Raw genomic sequence first — 27198 nt, 5'->3', positions numbered from 1 at the left:
GAAAGAAAGAGCAATAAGCTCTCAGCTCTTTAGCGTATATCTCCAAGCTTAGGTATAAACATGGGAAAAATACCAAAACCAATGAATGAATATTAGCCATACTACCCCTCAAGGGTGGGCAAAAAATCCAAATTGCCTAATCCAATCCATAATTGATCCAAATCCATATTACTTTTAATTCATTTAAATGGATTTATCTCAAATCCAAATCCATATTTTTGGATTTTAAGTCCAATCCATTTAATTGGATATGGACTTAAAATATATTAGTGTATTTTGAAGTGTTATTTATATAAAAATGATTTATAGAACGGTAGAATATAAATTAACATATAATAATCATCACATTATATGACATGCATATGGATCTAATTGTCTACAATATTGGTCAAAAGTACTTTTCATTAGGGTATAACGAAGTTAATTGTATTAGAATATTATATTATATATATAGGTTATTATTAGCTTTATTAAGAAACGCATGCTATGACAGTGATAACAAATTTAATAATAGTGTTTGTTTGTCACCGTGTACTTCATAAATATCACGTTTAGTATGTATTATTTCGTTTCAAATAATGATGATGATGATAAATGACAAAAACCATTAATTTTAGGTCATAATATATAATTTTGGTCACAAAATTCGTAGAAGCTTGATACAAGTTGGCGAGACTAGAGGGGTTTTCTTTTTTAACCCAAAACATCGCCAATGATCGTCATTTCTTGTGCAGAAATAAAAAATCTCACTGCGATGAGGTTCCTCTTCTCCTTCACCTCGTGGATTAGGGTTCACTTCATGTCATTCTCTTATGTGGTCACGCCAAACTCACCACTGTTTCGCTGTGTGGTGGTGTGCTGTGCTCTTTGGTTGTGTTTCTCTCTGCTTGCTGTTCTCTTCGCTTGTAGTTCTGGTTGCATTTCTGTACACTTGTGATTCTCTCTCCTTGCTGTTCTTTGTGCACACAGTTCTTTCCTCTTGCAGTTCTGATTTGCTCTTCTCTGCTCATGGTTATTAAGCTATATAAAATAATTTTTTGTAAATTTTAATTGCTCTTCTCTGCTCAATTGGTGTTTTTCAGTTTTGATTTTTAATTATAGAAAATTTAATATGTTTTCTTAATTTTGTAATTGATAATTAAAATTAGGGAGCAATTAAAGGTGTGGTTGGATCAAGTTCAACTGATGGCGATCCAAGTCCATCCTCATCTTAACAATTTATGTTTTGTAATATTTGTATGAATTTATGTATTTAGTATTGTGGACTTATTTTGCTTAATTATGGTATTGAAATGTTGAATTAGTATGTTATTTGTATAATAGAAAATTCATATGAAGTAAATTATTACGAGTTTACAGAGTTCCCATGACTTCATGTAAACTCTCAAGTTTAGTAACCTTGCTTGCTTTTATGTATTGCATCATTGTATATTTTATCTCATTCAAGTTCTACATTAAACTATTTTTGTCCCTTTGAAATGGATATAGATTTGAGAATGCTATTGTCTACAACTATGATTGTTTTGTTCTTTCCTATGGTCAACCTATTGTTGGTGTTGTAGTTTAAATTTGTTTGTCAATAAGGATTTGTTCATAATTTTGGACTTGGAGGGTCCCTTTCTGTGAAACTTCAAGCCAATGCATTTTTATTCTCAATACTAAATGCCTAACAGTGGTATGTTGGAAGTTTAAAATGTCTAAAACTCTAAATGTAAAAATACACATAATATCCTCTGATTTCGCAGTGTCACCCTTTGTAATTTCTCAGATTGTGAAGACTGTTTATGCTTTATGCATCCCCAAGTCGTGTAAATTTTCTATTGGACTCTAAAAAGGCAAGTATACCTACCTTTTTCTTTTATATATTGATATTTAAAAGAATGAATACTATTGTTTTTGGATACTTTATACTTTTATTAACAATTACACTGTCCTTGATGAGTATAGGAAATGGAAACGACTCCTGCTTATCCAGATATGTTTTGCAATTGATGATTTTGACTCTACTTTTGATGCTGTGGTAATAAATCACTTTAGTAAGTTATTACGTTTTTAGTCACCTTTCACGTATGGAATGTTTATACTTACTCAACATATTTTGTGGTTTACATTTTCTGGTTAACTAAGGCGATAGTTTGTGAATATGCCCTGCTTTATCTGACTCTGACTCTTTTCATATTGCAAATCAGATTTAGATGAAATGTATTTCTGAGATATCTTTACAAACTAGGATAGCTCTTCGGCTAGTTATGTATTAAGTGATTGGATGTGATTTTTCTAGATTTACAATGTATGAAGTCTATTCATTGCTAATATTTACACTGTTTTTTGCAGTGAATTTCAAGTCATTCATGAGCTATGCTTGTATGTGTTATCAGCCTCCCAAAGGACTGAATTCATACGTGCGACTCTGTCTACATTGCATGCCTTTTTATGATGGATTCCCTTGGGTTATATATTTGAATCACCATTGGTAGGTGAAGTTCTCAGTTGCAATGTACTTGATTGAGGATTTCTTAAACTGAAATGTGTTTTATGTACCTCACCAGCATGAGACACTTCTAAAATTTTTCCCACTCCCAGCATGTAGGAAACCTAACACTGCAATGTTGAGCTGAAGTATATTCCTCCCTTAATTGCCTTACACTTTTCCATGAGATTTTCAACATCAATTATTCACTATTTATTATTGCAGGTGGCATCCCTTCAATTTGGAAATTACTATGATGTGCAGTATGTCAAGATGTATAACATATTCATGGGCCAGTTACAGGTGTCTTGATCTCCCTTTTTGTAAAATATACTGCATTCTTAATCATTTGATTAGATGGAATTTATTTGTTTTATTGATTTTGGACATTGTCATGTTTAATGTAGAGTATACTACCACCAACTTCAGATATTCCTGAGGCATATTATATACAAAGGGTTCAACTGAGGAATAAATGAGTCGTTGTTGAAACAAGATCCTTAATTTGCTTGTGAAGTATTTGACTGAACCTTTATTTTCTTTTGTGTAGGCATTTATACAGAATCTGGCACTTTTCTTCATGTCCTTTTACAAGGCAAGTTTCATTTCTTCTGTCTATTGTTTATAAGGTTATTTTGTGAATACTCTTTTTCTCATTTTTGGTAAATGTTACATTTAATTTAAAATTTATAATTTTTTTATTAAATATACTTATTTTGAACAAATGCACCAACATACATGTACAATGTAGTACATCTTTAACCACTACTCATCTGGCAAGCTCATTTTCCTTCTTTCTTGGGAAATGCTAACTGTTTCTAGTCTTGCTTTCTTAAATTGTGTCAATGGATCTTCTACAAACGCAACCATTTTGTAATATAAAAAATCTAATAAAATACTCACTGCAGCTAATCAATATAGAGTGCTCCTCTTACCTTCCATTAACTGAGTATATTAGTTCTTGCTTGCCTTAGCTGCAGAGAAAGCATTGTGTTTCCCCTTGTCATGTCAGTAGTCTCTACTCTCTAGGTCTTTCATTCATGGAGAAACTAAGCAGCACTTTTAAGCAGAAATTTTCATCGTTATTGTTTTTGTTCCCCAACAGATGGTCGGTTGTATTTATCGACACCAATTAGATTGCCTCAAAAGAAATAATATTGTCTGAGAATTCCTTATACAAACGCAACTCAGTTTTTGCACCTGGGCACAATAAAGGTCCTAGAATATTTGGTTGCCTTGTGACGTAATTAAAAGTGGGAAGTCTGTTTCTCATGCGAATTATAAATATATTTAAAAAATTTATATGACTATTAATGTACAAGGCTATTTTCATTTTCTCTCCTGTGCTATAGAGTGTTTAGATGCGTGTATAATTGTGTGTTTGTCGCACTAGGTGCTGAAAAATCTTGTGGATAGGAGGAAGGTAAAGTCATGGATGAAGAATGAAAAAGCTGATCCTATTAGAATTCCGCAACTAGATATTCAGCAGCAAGCACTTAAGCTTACTGCAAACAGGTGTGCCTTTTTCTTCTTTTCTTTCATCCTCCAAATATTAATGCCGATGTTCCTTCCGTGTTAAATGTAATGGTGTGATATGCAGTATGCACGGGTGCCTTGGATTTTCCGGTTCAAGATTTTAGGCTAAGCCGTTGCCTGAGCTCATTACTTTACAGGTAAGAATACACTTGCTCATTCGGCGTTACCATTGATTACTATACTCTTCTGAAACATATTTTCAAATGCTCACATCTGCGTTTGCACGTCTGTTGGCCATACAGGGAAGGGAAATACTGCAGAGTACTGTTGATTTAGTTCAGAATGCCTTGAATTGAATTTAGAGGTTATCTGTAGTACCTTCATCTTAAGAATTATATTTGTTTGATGTAACTGGTTGCGAATGTTAGTTCTTAACTTTTGCAATGTTTTTTGCTCTATAGGTGATCTATGCCGATACTGATTCAATAATGATTTACAGTGGGCTAGATGATATTGAGGAAGCTAAAAAATTGCTGTAAAAGTTATTCAAGAGGTAAGATTTGACTCTCTTAATTGTTGATGGTTTAGATTTGCATATTATTTCCTCTTTTCTTATATTGTGCAACATGGTGTTTCAGAGTTACAAATGGTGTTTTTCGGCCTAGTTACCTCTCCGATAAAATATATTTGAAGATTATTTTGTTAGAGTTGTTTTAAAAGATAATATGAGTATGCGTTTACACTTTCTTCTGTTTTCTGTCATTAACCAGTTGCTTAGGTTGTTTTAGTTGGACACTACTGACAAATATTCTTAGCATGTTTAGTCTACCAGATAAAACAAATGTTTAGCAAGGGAATACAAATGTTTAGTCTACCAGATAAAACAAGAAAAACGAAACTTTAATTCATACAAAAAACATGGGGTTTACATTTCAATTTTTTTTCGCAAAACTGAAAAAAAAAATATATATATATTTATATAATTTTTTATTTTCAATTTACTTAATTAACCTTTATTTTAAACTTAAATTATTATTATTTTTTATTTAAAATAGGATTATAATTCAAATATAAAAAATATAATTAAAACTATAAAATAATTATTATTATAAAATAATATAATTAATCATATTATATATAGTAAATTATAAATATATATTTTAATAATAAAAAAAAATTTATATAATAATTATATTAATTATAAAAAAATAATGTTATTTAGTATAAAAATATTTTTTATCAAATATTTATAATTATAAATATTTAAATATTTTTTATCAAATTTTATATCATTGCATTTTTAAAAAAAATAGTTCTAATACATTATCAAAAATAATATTTCAATGAAAATAATATTTGAATTAAAAATAATTATAATTTTTAAATAAATAAATCAAACTATTATTTTTAATAATTTTTAAATGTAAGGGTAAATTTGTAAATTTACATTTTTATTAATTAAAAATATACAATTTTAATCTCACCTATCATATCATTCATAAACTTTCATACATTTTTCCTACACTTTCTACTTTATTTACCTTAATCTAAACAACCTCACTTTCTTCAAACTTTCCTTTCAAATCATCTCAAATTCACTCCCTCGCATGTCCTCCCTAATCCAAACAAAGAATAAATGTTTCGAAAGAAAACTTACAATATTCTTCTGAGTAAATTTAGCATGCTATTCCCATGGATTACTCTGCCAATTGGCTCACATCATACCTCGACGGAGATTCCTTCTTTAATTTTTTCTTTTCCTCACCACTTCAACTTGAAGGAAAAACTAATAAAAAAACAATAACCAAAATCACAAAAAGAAACTACTCTACAAACCTATTGAGATTTTTTCCCTCCACTTGAATATCATATGGGTCATAATTTAGTTGTTAGAAAAAAAATACCTGATTATTTATTAGTGAATTAGTATTTTTTTTAATAATTTCTTTTCATTTTTTAAAAACTAAATTTAGTTCTTAAATTTGAAACAAAAGGGTCCTAAGTCTAGTGCTGTATAATTTTTGTGTTTATTTTAAATTTTGTATGTAAGGTGTAAGTTGATTTTGAATAACTTGAAAGCAAGAGGTTGCATAATTTCAGCAGTGGAAGCATAAAATCTCTCATTTTCTCAAAACCAAACTTGAGAATTCGTTAGAACAGGAAATAACTACGAACTCCATGATTTTTTGTTTTGTTTTAAGTGAAATTATTACTATACCACATGTGGGGGAATATCCATATAATGAGTTAACTACATAATTTCTATAGACATCTTCACACAAAATATTTATTTAACGTAATTACGATATCAAATTCTACATATAGTTCGAAGATTAATTTGTTAACCTATTTTAATTTTAATATAAAGTCATATTTATCACAATCTTATAAATAAACATATTAACAAAAACAAAAATATTTATTAAATAATATTTATTATATTTATCTATATTGTATCATAACTAATTTAGACATCAAAATATTTTGTTAGTATTCTTTTGTAAATACATCACTCATATCAACCGGAGATCGAAAATCACAACATCATCAATTAAAACCCCAAACCCTAAAACCATAACCGCGAAACCATAAACCTTAAACCTTAATCCTTAGACCATAAATCCTAAACCATAAATCTCAAAACCCCAAATATGTGGTTCCGCACGTTCCACCACTTCTCCATTCATTTCCAATACTAATCGTGAAACACCATGAGCATCAAAATGTTGAGGTCCGAAATTCGAAGTGAATTTTTTGATTTGCCAGTTCCTAATCGTCATGGGAAAAAAGGAATAAATAAGAAAGAGATTGTTACCTAAGAGCTTGTCCAGTACCAGAAATGCATTTCCTTGCGTGCGAGAGACTTCTATGTCAACCGTTATTCCCGGCTCTCTCAACCGTTATTCCCGGTGTTCCCTAATGAGGGATTTTAGGGTTCTCATTTATCTCCTCCCCCTATTTCTGGGGGCCTCGTCCTCTTCAGGTAGGAGAGACTATACCTTTCAAAAGGAGAAACTTAGAAAACAAAGAGAATAAAAAAGACCATCATTAATGCGAACAAGACAATAGCCTCAGTTAGAGCAAAAACCAGGATTGCATATCCGAATAACTGTTTTTCCAATGATTGATTTCTTGCCACAAAATGAATTAATGAACTAAATACGTTTCTAATAACTACAGCAGCTCCCGCTGAAGCAATTGTAGCAGCTCCAACACCCATTGATTTTGCACCTTCTAACATCTCGAATTTAGAAAGTCTCGTCATGCTCTTTCATTCACGATTTTATGTTCTTGTCGCTTCATGTTGTTGGGCTTGGGAAGGGAAAGTATCAAGTATGTGCTTATTCCACTTCCATTCCCACCGGAAGGGCACCCTATTTTCAGTTATCGCAATCAAGAGGTGGTAGGTGTGGCGTTGGTTTTGCACCGTGTTCCACACGTACAATCCGAGTAGGGTGAGGATCACGAATACAAAAAGACTCAATAGTGAATAGATGGTGCAAAGGTGTTGTTCCAATAATTCCAATAGCTTCATTCGACATAATTTACCGGACATTCCGCTTCTTTTCTTGCTCTAAAAAAAATGAAGAAAGACTTGTTTGTTGTAAATCGCTGGTTGGGTTTACCCATCAAGAAAGACATGTGGGGTTGGGGGACATCTATAACTAAGTAAAGACTGACTACAATTCAACAAATCACTACACACCGTGTCTATCTATCTATTTCCATTTAATAAAAGGCAGTTCAATTCGATCTTAGGCGATCTCAGGTTATCGACTCTCCGGCCTCATTTCAAGGCGCGATTAGAGAGCTCCTTACATATAGGGCATGCCGCTTTCTCCAAAATGGAAAACTGTCAAGATTAACGTATTTTTCTATCTATCACTTACGTAATTTCTTGTTGTTAGTCAATCTTCATCAAGACAGTGGACCAAGTCCCATCCCCCTACCCTTACTCCAAGGGGTTTCACAATCTGGGAGTTCTTTTTACTTGACCAACTTATTCGGATTTCAATTACCAGCCCCCTATAGGTATTGTCTTCCAACTAGTGGGTTCATGTCGCACAGAAAACGAGATCTGAGAAGGAGGCTGTAAGAGAGAGTCCAACATAACTTAAATCATCGATGCTGACAAGGACCCAGAAAAGGAGGATGCTAAGGAAGAAGGCTTCAGTGAAGAGGAAAATACAAACTGAAGCAGAGAAGGCAACCATTAGGTTGGTCAGATGGTGAAGTACCCAAAGCAGAAGGTAAGGCTGGGAAAGACCACAAGAAGTTGGAGAAGGGACATACCTCTTCAATGGAGTTTTATTATGAGCTTTCTTCAGAAGGCTTGGCTCCGAAAGATGACCTAATGGAGGAAGACTTTAAGGTTGATGAGTCAAGCAGTCAGACCCAGGTTTAAGAAAATGAGCCAAAAACTGGCATTAGTGTCCGAGGGCGGAAACCGGTCTCTATAGACTAGAATATTCTAACATAGCATTGTTACAGTTTTGGTTACTTTCTTTAATTGAAGTGAAGTCCCAGAGTGAAAGTTAACTAAAATAAAAAGTGAATCTCGGAGAGAGGAAAGCAAGAAGGTTTCAATCTCCTGCCAACTTTATTGTTTTTGTTTCTCTTCAACATTCCATATATCTTGTCTAAAATTACTTAATACTGCATGAATCAGTCCACTGCTGAGTCACTTTGCCGAAAGATAGGTGCTTTTGATCAATTGATAGATTTTGCTCAGCATTCTTACACTGCTTCTGAGTTTGAAGAACTTCCAGCACTACAACAAACTATAGCATTGCAACGTATGGCACTTTTTACTAGGTATACTGTTTTATATCTATTCTTTAATATTTGATGGTTAGATGATTGCAGAATAAAACAGTAATTTTTGTCTTTGTTCAACCTTTTTGACGTAATAAATTCATGGTAAAAGTTGCATGCGTTGTTTAACTTATGTTAGGGTTGAGCCTTCTCATAAAAGGATCCTGGTTGAAGCATTACAGCACCAGAATGAAGTGGTATGATTCCTTTCTTTATCAGAATTTATTTGTAATTACTAACTAGTAATGTTTTATCCCTGTGATTTTCTTTTTCAGTTTCTTATGTTCCAAGGTCACTTTAATGTTCTTGTCATAATCACATAACTTTTCTGTTTCTCTGCATATAATTGTATGGCACATTAGCTGTAATTACTAACTAGTAGTGTTTTATCCTTGTGATTGTTTTTCTTAAGTTTTTTATCTCCCAAGTCACTTTAATTCTCATGTTCTTTTCATAATTACATAACTTTTGTGTTTATCAGCATATAGTTGTTTGTCTTGTTTATCAGCATATAGTTGTATGTCTTGGCAAGGAGTCAAGGGGACGCCAAGATGATGATCTTGTTTTCTTTGTCAGAAAATTGGTATGTCGTTTTCAACTTAAAATTTTTTCGGTTCATTTGTTGTTAATCTTTGTTCAAACGGGTTATTAGTGATTTAGAATTACTATCTTTATGCTATGTTCTTTGGTTGTAAAGTTGGTATGAAAGCAATATTTGATCCTTTTAGAAGTCTTGTTTTCCTTCAGGGTTCGCATGTTTCTGGTTCCAACAACAAAACAGAGAGCGTTGAGCCTTATTTTGTATGCAGGTGGGCACCTAAGGTAAATTCAAATTTAAAATCTATTCAAAATCTCTTACACGTGTGCAAACACAATATAAGGGTCTGCAGAAGTTCAAACTCCGAAAGTGCTTGTTGTCAATACGCTATACGATGAATCGTTTTCCTGGGTGCTTCTTGTATATGATGATAGTATTCTAACTTTTCTTTCTCCTCTGAATCATTTACATCTAAAAAATGTTTGTTACTGATTGATCCTTTACCCCTGTTCATGCAATCAAAGGTGAAAACTATTGTTATAGGTGTTTGAGACTTTTAAGTGTCGATGGCATTCATGGATATCTAATTGTTAAACAATTCAAAATTGCTTATAACAAACCAACATGTTAATCCAATCTCATTTTTTAAACTTGTTCCTCTTTTATTTTGGTTTTGGCCTTTAAATTAGCTTGTGCTTACTTATGTATGCTATTTTAGTCATATCACTAGTCAGTATATGATCTTTGACTCATACTCCTCACATTTAGGATTGAACATCTCAATGAGATTTGTAAGACTGGACATCTACCGTACAGGTGATCCTGCAATGACCCATTTAACAATGAATGATAGAAATTGGTTTAATAACAACCATTAGGATAAACTTTCATACCGCGTTAGAATTTTGGTTTAGGCCTTACTCAAAATGTAAGATATAGCCTAATTAGAATCTAGGTTTGAGTTTGTGTTAATTTGAGTTGAGTTAAAGTTGAAGAGCCCAAAAGTATTACATCAAAAGTTGTAAACTCTCAAGTTTAGTAAACTTGCTTGCTTTTATGTATTACATCATTGTATATTTTATCTCATTCAAGTTCTACATTAAACTATTTTTGTCCCTTTGAAATGGCTATAGATTTGAGAATGCTATTGTCTACAACTATGATTGTTTTGTTCTTTCCTATGGTCAACCTATTGTTGGTGTTGTAGTTTAAATTTATTTGTCAATAAGGATTTGTTCATAATTTTGGACTTGGAGGGGGTCCCTTTCTGTGAAACTTTAAGCCAATGCATTTTTATCCTCTGCTATTTCCTTATGGGGTACAAAACCCGTAAAAGATAATCACTGCAAGTAAGGTAAAGCAAAAGCAATAGCACAGCGAGGGCAAGCCATGGCTGTTTATTTCACCTACAAAGCATATTTATTTCGAAACAGCAATTTATAACAATTCATTTTAGATTGACTCAAAAGAAATAATATTGTCTGAGAATTCCTTATACAAATGCAACTTAGTTTTTGCACATGGGCACAATAAAGGTCCTAGAATGTTTGGTTGCCTTGTGACGTAAGTAAAAGTGGCAAGTCTGTTTCTCATGCGAATTATCAATATATTTAAAAAATTATATGACTATTAATGTACAAGGCTATTTTCATTTTCTCTCGTGTACTATAGAGAGTTTAGATGCGTGTATAATTGTGTGTGTTTGTCGCACTAGGTGCTGAAAAATTTTGTCGATAGGAGGAAGGTAAAGTCATGGATGAAGAATGAAAAAGCTGATCCTATTAGAATTCCGCAACTAGGTATTCAGCAGCAAGCACTTAAGCTTACTGCAAACAGGTGTGCCTTTTTCTTCTTTTCTTTCATCCTCCAAATATTAATGCCGATGTTCCTTCTGTGTTAAATGTAATGGTGTGATATGCAGTATGCATGGGTGCCTTGGATTTTCCAGTTCAAGATTTTAGGCTAAGCCGTTGCCTGAGCTCATTACTTTACAGGTAAGAATATACTTGCTCATTCGGCGTTACCATTGATTACTATACTCTTCTGAAACATATTTTCAAATGCTCACATCTGCATTTGCACGCACGTCTGTTGGCCATACAGGGAAGGGAAATACTGCGGAGTACTGTTGATTTAGTTCAGAATGCCTTGAATTTAGAGGAGGTTATCTGTAGTACCTTCATCTTAAGAATTATATTTGTTTGATGTAACTGGTTGCAAATGTTAGTTCTTAACTTTTGCAATGTTTTTTGCTCTATAGGTGATCTGTGGCGATACTGATTCAGTAATGATTTACAGTGGGCTCGATGATGCTGAGGAAGCTAAAAAATTGCTGTAAAAGTTATTCAAGAGGTAAGATTTGACTCTCTTAATTGTTGATGGTTTAGATTTGCATATTATTTCCTCTTTTCTTATATTGTGCAACATGGTGTTTCAGAGCTACAAATGGTGTTTTTCGGCCTTGTTATCTCTCCGATAAAATATATTTGAAGATTCTTTTCTTAGAGTTGTTTCAAAAGATAATATGAATATGCGTTTACACTTTCTTCTGTTTTCTGTCATTAACCAGTTGCTTAGGTTGTTTTAGTTGGACACTACTGCAACATATTCTTAGCATGTTTAGTCTGTACTGTGTGCAAGTACAGACAATTCTGGAATGTTTCCATATTTCAAGAATAAATGGCGGTTTTCTTTCCTTTTCTTTTGTCGTCTATCTTCTCGTGATATTTGTTTTCTGCTTTAATTTGTCATCAGGTCAATAAGAAATATAAATGCTTGGAAATTGATCTTGATTGTTTCTATAAAAGGATGATGCTTCTCAAGAACAAAAGGGTATGCAGCTGTATAGTTGTCGTTTAAAGACGGCATCCCGTATGAGGTATGTTTATGATATCTTGTTATTTTTCATTACCAAAATTTTCGGATGGTTATTGAACGGTGCAGGTCATTGAACGTGAAGGTCTTGACATTGTTCGTTGTGGCTGGAGCTTATAAGCGAAAGAATTAGGAGATTTTTGGTTGACTCAAATTTTGTCCGGAGGGTATGTTCCTTGCCTTTTTGCCGATTTGCCTTCCTAGACGCACGATTGCTCGTTTTTTATTAACTAGTTATATTGTGGTTCCCACGCTTACAGATCGTCCGAAGAAGATGTAGTGGAGTGAATCCACAACTCTCTCGTGAAGGTAAATTGTGATGTCTTGTTTGAGGTTTGTTTTTCATTCAAACTGAATAAGGATGAAAGTACTAAGAATGAAAATTGTCTTGATAGAGTGGTGAGGGTGCACACCCATGACTAAATCAAGATGATTTTCTATCTTAGTTTTACAAGTTAGGAGTATTTTTAAAATATATGTCTTGGATGATTAATTATATTTTGTGTATAATTGTATGATAGACGAACCTTAGATTTTGAATTGGTTTTTAGGTTAATAGTTTTACAACAACGTTTGTGTTGGTATAGTATTTCCTTTCTTGAACAGGGACTTCTCCAAAGTTCGAGACCTTGGTAGGCAACAGTGTCGAAGATGTTTCTCCAGTGAAACCAAAAGCTGTATGTGCTTTCTATTCAATTTTGCTCTCTTTTATGTACTTTTTTCTGTGATTTCAACCATCATAGTCTATAATTTTCTGCATCCAAATACGATTTGATCAGTGATCACTAGTGATATGATATATCCTCTGCTATTACCTTATGGGGTACAAAACCCGTAAAAGATAATCACTGCAAGTAAGGTAAAGCAAAAGCAATAGCACAGTGAGGGCAAGCCATGGCTGTTTATTTCACCTACAAAGCATATTTATTTCGAAACAGCAATTTATAACAATTCATTTTAGATTGCCTCAAAAGAAGTAATATTGTCTGAGAATTCCTTATACAAACGCAACTTAGTTTTTGCACATGGGCACAATAAAGGTCCTAGAATGTTTGGTTGCTTGAATTCCTCTTAGCTGCTGTAAACTGGTCGTTTTACCAAAAACAAGTGTGCTGCGGGAAGTTTGAAAAAGAATATGATGGAACATCATGATACTCCTGCTTTAGGAGTCAGACCATGCTAATAGCACTCCTTACATCTGTATTATATATAGAAAACACTTAACACTTGAAGTGCTCTTAAATTTGGTTTTTTAAGCATTCAAAAAAGTCAGCTTAAAATATAATATAAAATATCACTTTTGAGAGAGAAAAAAAAAAAAAAACTTAAAATAAGTTTTTCTGGAAGCTAATTTGTAAAAACTCTCATATAGCTTCTAAAAGATTATTTTTAACTCACATACTACCCCTGTTCTTTTATAATAGTGTTTAAGGTTTTTTCACCCAAACAAAGCATTTAATTTTTCTATTTTTAATGCAATTTTAATTTAAGTGAATTACCTATTATACTCCTTTCAGTTTTCTTATTCCAATGTACATATATGTATCATTACATTTTTTTCTCTATGTTATTATAACTAATTTTCCTCTCTCCATATTAATTATATTAAGGGTATACTTGGGGAAAAATTTGTTATCTTGAAATTTAAACAAAATAGATAAAATAAACTAAAAAGGAACCGAGGGAGTATAAGCTAATTTTTGCTTTTGGAAAAGTTTACTTCATCTTTGCTTGTTTTCTTTTCCTATAAGTTCTTATGGAAAAGCATACCCTAACAGACATTAATTGTATTGGATTGACTGTGTTGATGTTCATTTTCGATATCATTAGTGCTAGGCAAACTCTACTAGGTTCCTGATAAAGTACTATTTAACCCCTCTCCCTCTAAGTCCTCTATTTTGTAATTTATTGTAACCTTAGAATCATGGATGTTATTGTTTATGCAACTATTCAGAAGAATTTCTTTCAAATTTGTCGAAATTTACAATGTCAGTAATTTAGGTTGCAATGACGGGTGATGGAGTTAATGATGCACCTGCACTGAAGAAGGCTGATATAGAAATTGCTATGGGTTCAGGAACGGCTGCGTCTAAGGTGTCATCGTCTGTCTATGCTTTTCTCCTATATCTTTTTCTTGTCTAGTCAATAATCAACAATTTGTTAATTGTCAGACATGGTGCTGGCTGATGACAACTTTGCCTCTATTGTTGCGGTATGATAGCATATATCAATTTCCACTCAATTTTTCTTCTTATTGTTACTTTCCTCCCCTCTTGAGTTGAAAATAATTTTCCCCATGTAATTTATTATATGTTTCTCTTTAGGCTGTGGCAGAGGGAAGGGCTATATACAATAATACAAAACAGTTTATTCGATACATGATTTCTTCTAATATTGGCGAAAGTAGTTTGTATATTTGTGGCTGCAGTGCTTGGAATACCGGATACCCTTGCCCCTGTGAGTTATACAATATTTTTTTTGATGATCTCTAAATGTTCATTCTATTCTATGCTGCATTTTATTCATATTTTAAACCTGTGTAAATTCTAGATTTTTTATTGAGCATGTCTTCTATGCCCCTGGATACTGGTTTTGTAGCCGGTAGTTGGTCACTAATGTGCTTTTATATGATTACAGTGTCTCTTCGATGGTAATTGCACAAAAATATGATTTTCATTTTTGTTCCAGTGAAGAGGATTGCCTGCCACTGCTATTGGCTTCAATAAACAAGACTCTGATGTGATGAGGGCTAAGCCTAGAAAGGTGCCGTATTAATAATTCATTAGTGGACCTTCTATTTCATTAATAAATAAATAGACAACCTTCCCAATCTCCCTCTTATTTTTTATTTATTTCTCTTTGAATGTATAGGTGAATGAAGCCGTTGTTAGTGATTGGCTCTTCTTTCGCTATTTGGTAATAGGAGGTAACTAGAAATGTCAATCCGATCTTTATTTATGGACTGAGTATCATTTATTATACCTATTGGGCGTTGCTTCTTTAATTTTTCCAGCAAGATTTCTTTATTGAGGAATAGCATTGCTTTTTATGTTTTTATGCAGTTACATATGGTAGTTAGAGAGACGAGAGATGGGTAATGCCAATCCCTTGTGATTGTAGGTAAATAACCGAGTTGGGAAAATTTGTACTGAAGGTTCTTGGTACCATTAACAAAGAAGTAATTGGATAAAGGACGCCAGGCTCCTAAGAGGACAATTGAAATAGAGCAACAGAAGAATTATCAAGAGTTCAATATACAATGGAGATAGTGGAACTAGAGGGACTCAGGTTCAAACCACTTTAGAAGTCAGTATAGATTGCTACATAAACCAATGAATGACTTTTAGCCATAGTACAATGTCCTGTTAGAAATAAGAGTCTATTTTATTAATGGAACTGTATGCAAACACAAATGGAAAGAAAGAGCAATAAGCTCTCAGCTCTTTAGCGTATATCTCCAAGCTTAGGTATAAACATGGGAAAAATACCAAAACCAATGAATGAATCTTAGCCATACTACCCCTCAAGGGTGGGCAAAAAATCCAAATTGCCTAATCCAATCCATAATTGATCCAAATCCATTTTACTTTTAATCCATTTAAATGGATTTATCTCAAATCCAAATCCATATTTTTGGATTTTAAGTCCAATCCATTTAATTGGATATGGACTTAAAACATATTAGTGTATTTTGAAGTGTTATTTATATAAAAATGATTTATAGAACGGTAGAATATAAATTAACATATAATAATCATCACATTATATGACATGCATATGGATCTCATTGTCTACAATATTGGTCAAAAGTAATTTTCATTAGGGTATAACGAAGTTAATTGTATTAGAATATTATATTATATATATAGGTTATTATTAGCTTTATTAAGAAACGCATGTTATGACCGTTATAACAAATTTAATAATAGTGTTTGTTTGTCACCGTGTACTTCATAAATATCACGTTTAGTATGTATTATTTCGTTCCAAATAATAATGATGATGATAAATGACAAAAACCATTAATTTTAGGTCATAATATATAATTTTGGTCACAAAATTCGTAGAAGCTTGATACAAGGTGATTAAGTTTTTTTTTTAAATTTTAGAAAATACTTTAAAATTAAAGGAAAACATGTCACTTAAATATTATACGAATACACATAGATCTATATTTTATTTAATTAAATATAAATACACATATTATAATGCACTAATAATAATAATAATAATAATAAAATGTACTTACAAAATAAGAATTAATTAAAATTCGTCGTTGCCGGACCGAACCCAAGTCACCCGGGTGACAGGCGGGAATACTTACCACTATACTACAACGACCAGATATAAAATTCATTTAGATGTTGAATTTAATTTCACGATCACGTTTGTGTTCTTCTTCGCTTTCACGATGTTGCATCGTGCATTATTCTTTTTCCCGACTTTCTTCTTTTGATGTTTTGGATGCGCTACTAATACTGTCCTGCATCAATTTCTTTTTTCTTTTCGGTAAATTGTAACTATTAGTTTGTTTAATTTGTGTTTCTAAGGTATGAATTGTTGAGCATGGTGAAGAAGCACTCCAACTTAATAGGGAAAACGGTAGTTGAGGAGCAAGATGCTTCTGATATCAAAATGGATATGAGGTTTTGGCACGATGTATTTGATTTGTATTTCGTCTGTGGCAAGGAGTCAAGGGGACGCCAAGATGATGATCTTGTTTTCTTTGTCAGAAAATTGGTATGTCTTTTTCAACTTAAAATTTTTTCGGTTCATTTGTTGTTAATCTTTGTTCAAACGGGTTATTAGTGATTTAGAATTACTATCTTTATGCTATGTTCTTTGGTTGTAAAGTTGGTATGAAAGCAATATTTGATCCTTTTAGAAGTCTTGTTTTCCTTCAGGGTTCCCATGTTTCTGGTTCCAACAATACAGAGAGCGTTGAGCCTTATTTTGTATGCAGGTGGGCACCTAAGGTAAATTCAAATTTAAAATCTATTCAAAATCTCTTACACGTGTGCAAACACAATATAAGGGTCTGCAGAAGTTCAAACTCCGAAAGTGCTTGTTGTCAATGTTTTCACACTATACGATGAATCGTTTTCCTGGGTGCTTCTTGTATATGATGATAGTATTCTAACTTTTCTTTCTCCTCTGAATCATTTACATATAAAAAATGTTTGTTACTGATTGATCCTTTACCCCTGTTCATGCAATCAAAGGTGAAAACTATTGTTATAGGTATTTGAGACTTTTAAGTGTCGATGGCATTCATGGATATCTAATTGTTAAACAATTCAAAATTGCTTATAACAAACCAACATGTTAATCCAATCTCATTTTTTAAACTTGTTCCTATTTTGTTATAGGTGTTTTTCTTTTTCCTATTTTGTTTTGATTGATTTTCTTTTATAATAGGTGTTTGGCTCTTGGAACAAAGAGTATGGCTAGGTTGAATGCCATTGTTCGCTCCCTGCCATCGGTAGAGACATTGGGCTGCACAACTGTTATTTGCAGTGACAAAACTGGGACCCTAACTACTAATATGATGTCAGTTGCGAAGGTGAGTTCTGCTTGACATTGAAACAGTGAAATTAAAATTTACTCATTTGTCCTTTTTGTGAGTTCTCGTGTTGCCACAAGGGTCGCATTGGTTTGTGCCATCCTCATTGAACTCTGTCCTGATTAATTTATGCTTATATTTTGGTTGTGTTTTAGATGAGACATTTTGAATCAATAATAACCTCATTGCTATTATGTTTTAACCTCTCTTTTTATTCAGGAATTTTATATATGTGATATTAATAGAGTTTGTGAGAAAATATGCTTCTTTCTAGATGTTCAAGGTCTGAGTAGTATTCCGTTTATGAACTGTTATGCTCTTCTCTTCCCCCCTTCCCCATTTTTCATTTATAAAATGCTTATGATGTTCATCTTTCAGTCCTGTCATATTATTGTTGTTAGGTTCAGGATGATACAAAATTGTTATGCACATTGCTTTCCAGTGTATGTTTCATCGTGCAAATTCAATTTTTATTAATTTTGTTACATGTTGCAATGCAAACAAAGTAATTCTAAAAGTGTGTCCTAATCTTATGAAGCTTCCACTATACGTTTCAATTTACGGAATACTTTTATTTTTGCTTGACATTTTTTCCTGAAGGCTTATGAATGACTTTTAGCAATTTCCTTTACCGAATCCTATGCTTTGTTGCACAGGTATGTGTTGTTGAATCTGCAAATCGTGGCCCTGTTGTTTCTGAATACAGTGTCAGCAGAACAACATATGCACCTGAAGGCATAATATTTGACAGTACAGGGATGCAGGTATGACTATTTTAATTATCGTGCTTTTGCATTTACGCACAAGCAAAAAACACGCATCACAGTTAAGGCTAAGTAAATTACTGATAATTTAAGGAAGGAACCTTAACTAAGTCCCAAAACAATATTCTTGGATCTATGGATAGTGTGCAAAGTCGGTATATGCTTTGTGGTGGATATCCATGCTATTTTACTTTGCAAATATTTACATGAGAAATGATTGCATTGAATTAAAATATTCATGGATATATGGATAGTGTGCGAAGTCGGTATGTGCTTTGTGGTGGATATATCCATGCTGTTTTACTTTGCAAATATTTACGTGAGAAATGATTGCATTTAATTAAACCCTTCCTTGAAGCACAACTTTGCCCTGTACTAGAACTCTGATTGTGGCAATGATTTAGCAGCGGAGATGGTTTTGTATGTTTATTGTCAAAATATAAACTTATAATGGATAGTTTAACGATATTCGAATGAGTGTATGCGCTGGTGTATGCAATTTTGTTATAGTCAAAAACAATGTGGCAATTTCTTGTTTTGCAGCTTGACTTTTCTGCTGAATTGCCTTGTCTTCTTCACATGGCAATGTGTTCTGTTCTTTGCAATGAATCAACCCTGCAGTATAATCCTGATAAAGAGAATTATGAAAAAATTGGTGAGTCAACTGAAGTGGCACTACGTGTCTTGGCAGAAAAGGTGTGTATTTTTTCCCTTCTTGTGTCTCCTCCTGTGTTTGAACCTCCATCATTACTTCAGTATACTTTGATCATGTGTTATTTGTAGGTTGGTCTACCTGGTTTCAATTCTATGCCATCAGCCTTGAATATGCTGACTAAGCATGAACGTGCTTCTTACTGTAACCATTATTGGGAGGAACAATTCAAAAAGGTGAGATTTAGGAAGTTTCTTTCTCAACCCTATTTTCTATTTATCTTTGTCCATTAACATATTTTAGGAAACTTGGATGTTTAAAAATTGCAGTAGGTTTTTTGAAAAAATTTCCATGCCTATTGATCATACAGCAGATGTTTTCATTTAAAGAAAAGGGAATATATAATGTTATCAAAGAACTGTGTTGTAAACAATGAATTGAAATGTTACAGTTAATATTGAGTGCAAGTGAGTGTACAAAAACAGATTAGAGCAGTTGAGCGTTGCTGTCGTGCAGTGAGTGCAAGACACTGTCCTGCTGTTAGTGTGGAAGTTGGCGCATAACCTAGTGCTACATCATGCTCCTGGCTGGTTTGAAGTGGATGGCTATGAACATAAAGGCTTGTGTGGCTGCTGGTTGGAATGGCAAAAATTTTAGGTGCTGGAGATGGATGGTGAGGTTACGTAGAGCTGGAGTTATAAGTAGATGACTCTATGTTGTTTGGTGGTCTTTTGCTGGTCATTCTTTGTTGCTCTCTTTGTTGACCAGTATATTAGTTGATAAAGTGAGGCGAGGAGGTCAATTTGTGAAGCGTAATGGTATAAAGGAGAAAGGTAGGAAGTATAGGTTGTGGATGCAGGTGAGGATGTAGGTGAGGCCAAGGTGGTGTAGCGGTGTTTGGATGCCAAGGTGTAGAATGTAGTGCTGTTTTTGTGCAGCAATTATTTTGGTTGCTGTCATAATCGTGTAGGTCCTCTGTGATGATTGTGCAAATTGGTTTGTTGTTCTGTGGTTACAGTTTTTTTTTTAAGCAGGTTATGCCACACAATGGTTGTCTCCCCTAAGCCATAAGGGGGAGTAACTATGTGGTTTATGTATACGGGTTGGGATACCCCTGAAGTATCCCTCTTAATTTTATTTATTTATTGCTGATAAAAAAAACAGTTAATATTGACACAAAATATAACAAACTTAGCTATATTAGGTTAATGCAGCCATAAACCAAGGATGAGACGGCCACTTCATCCAACATAAGAAATTTAATGGATATATCTACTATTGGTTGTTTTTTTGCATATTGAGCTATGTATATTTATTTTCACACGTGATGCTTTGCATATTTTCACACGTGATGCTTTGCAGATACATGCTTTGGAGTTTTCTCGAGATCGGAAAATGATGAGTGTGCTTTGCAGCCGGAACCAGATGCATATTTTGTTCTCGAAAGGTACTCCAGAAAGTATACTACCTAGATGTGCTACCATTCTGTGCAACGATGATGGTATGTGCGAAGTCGGTATGTGCTTTGTGGTGGATATCCATGTTGTTTTACTTTGCAAATATTTGCGTGAGAAATGATTGCATTTAATTAAACCCTTCTTTGAAGCACAACTTTGCCCTGTACAAAAACTGTATGTGCTTTCTATTCAATTTTGCTCTCTTTTATGTACTTTTTTCTGTGATTTCAACCATCATAGTCTATAATTTTCTGCATCCAAATACGATTTGATCAGTGATCACTAGTGATATGATATATCCTTTGCTATTACCTAATGGGGTACAAAACCCGTAAAAGAAAATCACTGCAAGTAACGTAAAGCAAAACATGGCTGTTTATTTCACCTACAAAGCATATTTATTTCGAAACAGCAATTTATAACAATTCATTTTAGATTTCCTCAAAAGAAAAATAATATTGTCTGAGAATTCCTTATACAAACGCAACTTAGTTTTTGCACATGGGCACAATAAAGATCCTAGAATATTTGGTTGCCTTGTGACGTAAGTAAAAGTGGCAAGTCTGTTTCTCATGCGAATTATCAATATATTTAAAAAATTATATGACTATTAATGTACAAGGCTATTTTCATTTTCTCAACTGTACTATAGAGAGTTTAGATGCGTGTATAATTGTGTGTGTTTGTCGCACTGGGTGCTGAAAAATCTTGTCGATAGGAGGAAGGTAAAGTCATGGATGAAGAATGAAAAAGCTGATCCTATTAGAATTCCGCAACTAGATATTCAGCAGCAAGCACTTAAGCTTACCGCAAACAGGTGTGCCTTTTTCTTCTTTTCTTTCATCCTCCAAAAATTAATGCCGATGTTCCTTCTGTGTTAAATGTAATGGTGTGATATGCACTATGCATGGGTGCCTTGGATTTTCCAGTTCAAGATTATAGGCTAAGCCGTTGCCTGAGCTCATTACTTTACAGGTAAGAATATACTTGCTCATTTGGCGTTGATTACTATACTCTTCTGAAACATATTTTCAAATGCTCACATCTGCATTTGCACGTCTGTTGGCCATACAGGGAAGGGAAATACTGCAGAGTACTGTTGATTTAGTTCAGAATGCCTTGAATTGAATTTAGAGGTTATCTGTAGTACCTTCATCTTAAGAATTATATTTGTTTGATGTAACTGGTTGCGAATGTTAGTTCTTAACTTTTGCAATGTTTTTTGCTCTATAGGTGATCTATGCCGATACTGATTCAATAATGATTTACAGTGGACTTGATGATATTGAGGAAGCTAAAAAATTGCTGTAAAAGTTATTCAAGAGGTAAGATTTGACTCTCTTAATTGTTGATGGTTTAGATTTGCATATTATTTCCTCTTTTCTTATATTGTGCAACGTGGTGTTTCAGAGTTACAAATGGTGTTTTTCGGCCTAGTTATCTCTCCGATAAAATATATTTTGAAGATTATTTTCTTAGAGTTGTTTTAAAAGATAATATGAATATGCGTTTACACTTTCTTCTGTTTTCTGTCATTAACCAGATGCTTAGGTTGTTTTAGTTGGACACTACTGCAACATATTCTTAGCATGTTTATTTTGCACTGTGTGCAAGTACAGATAATTCTGGAATGTTTCCATATTTCAAGAATAAATGGCGGTTTTCCTTCCTTTTCTTTTGTCGTCTATCTTCTCGTGATATTTGTTTTCAGCTTTAATTTGTCATCAGGTCAATAAGAAATATAAATGCTTGGAAATTGATCTTGATTGTTTCTATAAAAGGATGCTGCTTCTCAAGAACAAAAAGGTATGCAGCTGTAAAGTTGTCGTTTAAAGACGGCATCCCGTATGAGGTATGTTTATGATATCTTGTTATTTTTCATTACCAAAATTTTCGGAAGGTTATTGAACGGTGCAGGTCATTGAACGTGAAGGTCTTGACATTGTTCGTCGTGACTGGAGCTTATAAGCTAAAGAATTAGGAGATTTTTGCTTGACTCAAATTTTGTCCAGAGGGTATGTTACTTGTCTATTTGCCGATTTGCCTACCTAGACGCGCACGATTGCTCGTTTTTTATTAACTAGTTATATTGTGGTTCCCATGCTTACAGATCGTCGGAAGAAGATGTAGTGGAGTGAATCCACAACTCTCTCATGAAGGTAAATTGTGATGTCTTGAAGTATCAGAGATTTCTTTATAATAATCTACTATGTGATTAAAAAATGCTTCCTGGAGCTTTTGGCTGCATGAATGATGAGACCGGCCTAGCCGAAAGTCAAGGCTCTTCCCTCTCTTGATGGCGTTTATTGACTTACACTAGGAAGGAACTGATTCGGAGAAACAAGAAGCATGAGATACACGGTGGCAATATTTCCGATAGGGAATTACTTGACCTGATGTAGGGTTTAGGGCCTTCCCCTACTGGTGGCTTTTGGCCCTCGCCCGAAGGAACTGGTGCTTCATACTTCTGCGGATCACTACCAGAACCCTCACCACTCCTATTCATTTCATCAAGCCTAGCCTCCAAATGCTTATATCTTTGGGCAGGTGTGCGTATGAGTTGAGGAGTTTCGACTTTTTCCACTTTTTTCAATCCCTCTTTCGCATTTTTTAGTACATTTGGGTTCATTTGGCTTTCCTATTGTTGTTTTCTTGAAATCTTATTTGTGTTTGAGTCAAAGTTCAGGCTATCGTCTCTTTGCTTGTGAGAGATAAAAACTTCCTTGTATAACTGTGAGCTGAGCACCAGATGGAAGCCATTAAGACAATCCCATCATAAGGCTTCAAGATAAGGGCATTTCACTCCTGAAATATTTTTAAAGAACAAAACAATTTGGTTTATGGGAGTGCTGAAATTTGACCTACTTGTTTTACAAAGTTTTTGAAATGGCCTACTCGATCAAATTTCTGATCATGCTTCAAAACACCAGTGTTCTTGACTTCTTCGGAGGTTCCTTTCTTGCTTTTCATCTTTACTTGCAAGGAAACAAATGGAAAGAGAACTACTTCCTATCTCCAATTTTGTGTACACCGGCACACGTAAACAAACAAATTTATACAGGTCTGTATATTTCTTTTTAAATATTTATGTAGTTTTGACTTGCAGGTAGCTTGTACATTTGATGCGGGGCCAAATGCTGCTATCCTTTTGGTTCAGAGGCTACTTTATTACTTCCCTCCGAATTCAGATGACCTCGACAGGTGCTTTTTAACTTTCTCAACTTGCATGCATACTATTCTTAGAGTTTTGTGAATCTCTTGAATTTCTTAGATTCTGACCTGATCTAAATTACTAACCTAAAAAATGTATTTACAGCTTTTGAGTGAAGGTTTTTGATTTTTCAAGAGGCGAGATGACCCAGCAGAAGATAAAAGAGCTTAAACAATCTTTGAACATGTAATTCTTGTCGATAGATCAGAATTGTATGTCCTTTTGTGCTTGACATTTCATTTTTATTTTGTGTTTGGTCTCTGAAAGATTGAGTGTTAATGGCCTGATTTTTTACAGTAGTATATTTTTTTAGTATAATCCACATTTGAAGGGATTAACCGTATTGATGTTGTCAGTCGTTTGTGAAGGAATTGAAGTTCATTGGGGATTCTATTCTTGTAAGTTTTGCCTTTCATTTTAATTAATGATTTTTATATTGAGTTTGAGGTTTGTTTTTCATGCAAACTGAATAAGGATGAAAGTACTAAGAAAGAAAAAAGTCTTGATAAAGTGGTGAGGGCACACCCATCACACTTTTTCTATCTTAATTTTACAGTTAGGAGTATATTTAAAATATATGTCTTGGATGATTAATTATATTGTGTATAATTGTATGATAGACTAACAATGTGTTTAATAGAGAAAAAGCAACATTTCTGTAATAAAAAAGAAGTGGGGACTTGTGGGGAAAACTATATATGTTATGTGAAAAAGGTTTCTTATACACTCTCCACTTGATGACAGATTAAAATGTATTCTCTCAGTTGTTTCAGATTATTTAGATATTTTCCTCGGTGCTCAAAGGGACCCATTTAAAGAAAAAGGAAAATAAACACATAGACATAATATACATATATAAAGAGAAGTTTATGGCATAGTTGTTGGAATTGGAAGAACAAAATAATACAGTGGTGAACTAATGAGATTCTTTAAACGAAGTATATCAGAATTATCCTAAAGAAGTGAAATAATATTAATATGGTATTGTTTATCACCACCCAACATGTTTTCTTTTGTGCTGTCTGTCCCAAGGGAACCAACCTTCTACGCTTCTAAAATTGTACCATACCTACACTCAATACCACCCAAAATAACCATTCTTTATGCATTGCTTTCCGGCACATTCTCCCTGCACCCAACACATTCTAACTGGCACCCAATCATTTAATAGTAAAAGATGAATATACCCTTAATGAAATTCTGAAAACTATAATTGTGATATGCACCCAATCACCTGCACTAACCCTATTCTTCTCTTCTTCCATTCCATTGTGCCTGCCGCAGCCACCGTAAGCCACCGTGTTGTGCAGCCACCGTGAACAAGTTTGTTGTCCAACCACCGTGAGCGACGTTCTTCTCCATTCTTCTGCACCCACCGTGACCTCCATTATCGTAGGCAGAGCACCAGATTCGAAGGTACGTCATGCTTCTGGATATTTTTATCCATAAGTGAGTGAGAGTTGCGGATATTTTTATCCGCAAGTGACTTTTGAGAGGTGCAGATATTTTTATCCGTAAGGGAGTTTGGGGTCCGGATATTTTTATCCGTAAGTTTGTTTTGATTTACAGATATTTTTATCCGGAATATAGTTGGGTCCGGATATTTTTATCCGTAGGCACAACTGTGGCTGGCTTCTGGATATTTTTATCCGTAGGCACAACTGTGGTTGGCTTCCGGATATTTTTATCCGTAGGCACAACTGTGGCTTCTGGATATTTTTATCCGTAAGCAACGATCAGTTCCGGATATTTTTATCCGTAAACAACGAGCAATTCTGGATATTTTTATCCGTAAATGAAGAAGACAAGAGCATTTTAGGATTTTTAAAAGTGTGTCGGGTGCCAATCACAATTGATCGGGTGCAGGAAGCAATTGCCTTGCTTTCGTTGCCAGGCCCCTCCAACCGTACCATACCATATACCAAAACTTGGGCACATATATCGAAACTTAAATTCCATACATATTCTATGTCTCAAACAAGTTAATTTCTTTTATTCATTCTTCTTTCTTGAAACATATTTCCTTGTATCCAAAACTATTTATCATGATATGTATCATTTTTAATGGCTTCTTTTATCAATGATGTTTTACAAAGACTGAATTCTTTCTAGAATGTTTTAGTCTTTTTAATCTTTCTACTTTTATCGAACGAGAGAATTTGTAAAAATATTCCTACAGTATCAGAGTTGAAGAGTGTACCATTTATATATTTCTACTTTGATCGAATCTTTCACTTAGAGTTAAAAAAAGATTAAATTGTACTTTAATCATATTTTTACAGATAAACTCTGACTTATTATTTATTAAATGATGTTTTAGAATATTGTTTGGTTTTAATTGTAGCAAGAGGTCATTAAGAATCCGTCAAGAAGCACAAATTTAAGCTATTTTCATTAAATGCTGTGCTTTTTTTTAAAACTATTTTACTACTAATTATACATCTATTTTAGAATCAACTTACTTTAAAAACCAACCATAAACGTTTTATAGTCATCTCAGAACTTTTTTGTAACCAGAGGAGTTGTGTTCTATTTCTTCACACATTATACACCTCATGCGATTTCTTGAGCTTCAGTTGTGGAAAATTTTTTATTTCAAACTTCAGATGAAGCAGAATCTTGTGACCCTGACTCATTCCAATTGCTTATTATTAATCACATTATATGAAAAAAACAAGTTGATGAATTTCCAATTTTATATATTATGTGGGGAAAGCAAAATGAAAGTAATGAAAATGATATAATTATGAAAGCATTTATTTTGGTTTTTTAATTTATAATCACAACTATTCTTGTTGTCTGTGTGTTCCAGTGATAAATCATTGCCCAGTACATTGGTTTTGTCTTGTTGTCTCCTTTTACTGCATACTAGTTGTCATACACTCATTATGACTGTTTCTTCCTGCACCTCCATATCTTCTTTTGGCACCTTCATACACAACATGAAAATACATTTTTATTCTTCTTGTGCCACTTCCATAGAATAACTTTTGGATTATGTAATCCGGAAACGCATTTGAAAAAAAGACTTCCGGATTACATAATCCAGAAGTTAAAAAAGACTTTTGGATTATGTAATCTGTAAAGTAATCATGCATCTGAAAAAAGACTTCTGGATTATGTAATCCATAAGCTAATTACAAATTTGAAAAATGACTTTCGGATTATGTAATCTGTAAAGTAATCATGCATCTGAAAAAAGACTTCTGGATTATGTAATCCATAAGCTAATTACAAATTTGAAAAATGACTTTCGGATTATGTAATCCAGGATATTACAGAGGGGCATTTTTTAAAATACGAAAATCTATGGAGGTGAGAGAAGAAGGTATGGAGGTGCAGGAAGAAGCAGCCACTCATTATATATCCAACTTGGGC

The 27198-nt window shown here is 33.5% G+C and overlaps 1 protein-coding gene across 1 annotated transcript; it reads left to right on the top strand.

Annotated features, from left to right (window-relative positions):
* Positions 1-1768: 1768 nt before the first annotated feature.
* LOC137823123 (calcium-transporting ATPase 3, endoplasmic reticulum-type-like) lies at positions 1769-24260 on the top strand. The gene is made up of 36 exons (XM_068628249.1): positions 1769-1835; positions 1948-2020; positions 2335-2473; positions 2550-2619; positions 2696-2773; positions 3021-3065; positions 3864-3985; positions 4071-4143; positions 4249-4310; positions 4408-4499; positions 12054-12177; positions 12259-12340; positions 12434-12482; positions 12780-12850; positions 14175-14267; positions 14345-14385; positions 14498-14630; positions 14811-14936; positions 15045-15099; positions 15294-15461; positions 16724-16913; positions 17078-17136; positions 17592-17736; positions 18393-18500; positions 19044-19196; positions 19284-19388; positions 20515-20653; positions 21328-21426; positions 21539-21584; positions 21684-21745; positions 21843-21934; positions 22391-22461; positions 22543-22624; positions 22720-22768; positions 23716-23810; positions 23926-24260. The coding sequence occupies exons 20-28, from the start codon at positions 15433-15435 to the stop codon at positions 21336-21338; spliced, it is 939 nt and encodes a 312-aa protein (XP_068484350.1). The 5' UTR covers positions 1769-1835; positions 1948-2020; positions 2335-2473; positions 2550-2619; positions 2696-2773; positions 3021-3065; positions 3864-3985; positions 4071-4143; positions 4249-4310; positions 4408-4499; positions 12054-12177; positions 12259-12340; positions 12434-12482; positions 12780-12850; positions 14175-14267; positions 14345-14385; positions 14498-14630; positions 14811-14936; positions 15045-15099; positions 15294-15432; the 3' UTR covers positions 21339-21426; positions 21539-21584; positions 21684-21745; positions 21843-21934; positions 22391-22461; positions 22543-22624; positions 22720-22768; positions 23716-23810; positions 23926-24260.
* Positions 24261-27198: the final 2938 nt, after the last annotated feature.

This window comes from Phaseolus vulgaris, chromosome 9 (assembly GCF_000499845.2).
Source record: "Phaseolus vulgaris cultivar G19833 chromosome 9, P. vulgaris v2.0, whole genome shotgun sequence".
Taxonomy (NCBI): Eukaryota; Viridiplantae; Streptophyta; class Magnoliopsida; order Fabales; family Fabaceae; genus Phaseolus; species Phaseolus vulgaris.
Note: the sequence above shows the minus strand (reverse complement) of the source record. Positions and strands in the feature narration are given on the sequence as shown.

Excerpts from the sequence above, each read along its gene's own strand:
- LOC137823123 (XM_068628249.1), top strand. The coding sequence starts at position 15,433 with ATGGAGATAGTGGAACTAGAGGGACTCAG. Across the intron at positions 18,501-19,043 it reads TTGACAGTACAGGGATGCAG|CTTGACTTTTCTGCTGAATT; the intron begins GTATGACTATTT and ends CTTGTTTTGCAG. Across the intron at positions 19,197-19,283 it reads TACGTGTCTTGGCAGAAAAG|GTTGGTCTACCTGGTTTCAA; the intron begins GTGTGTATTTTT and ends TGTTATTTGTAG.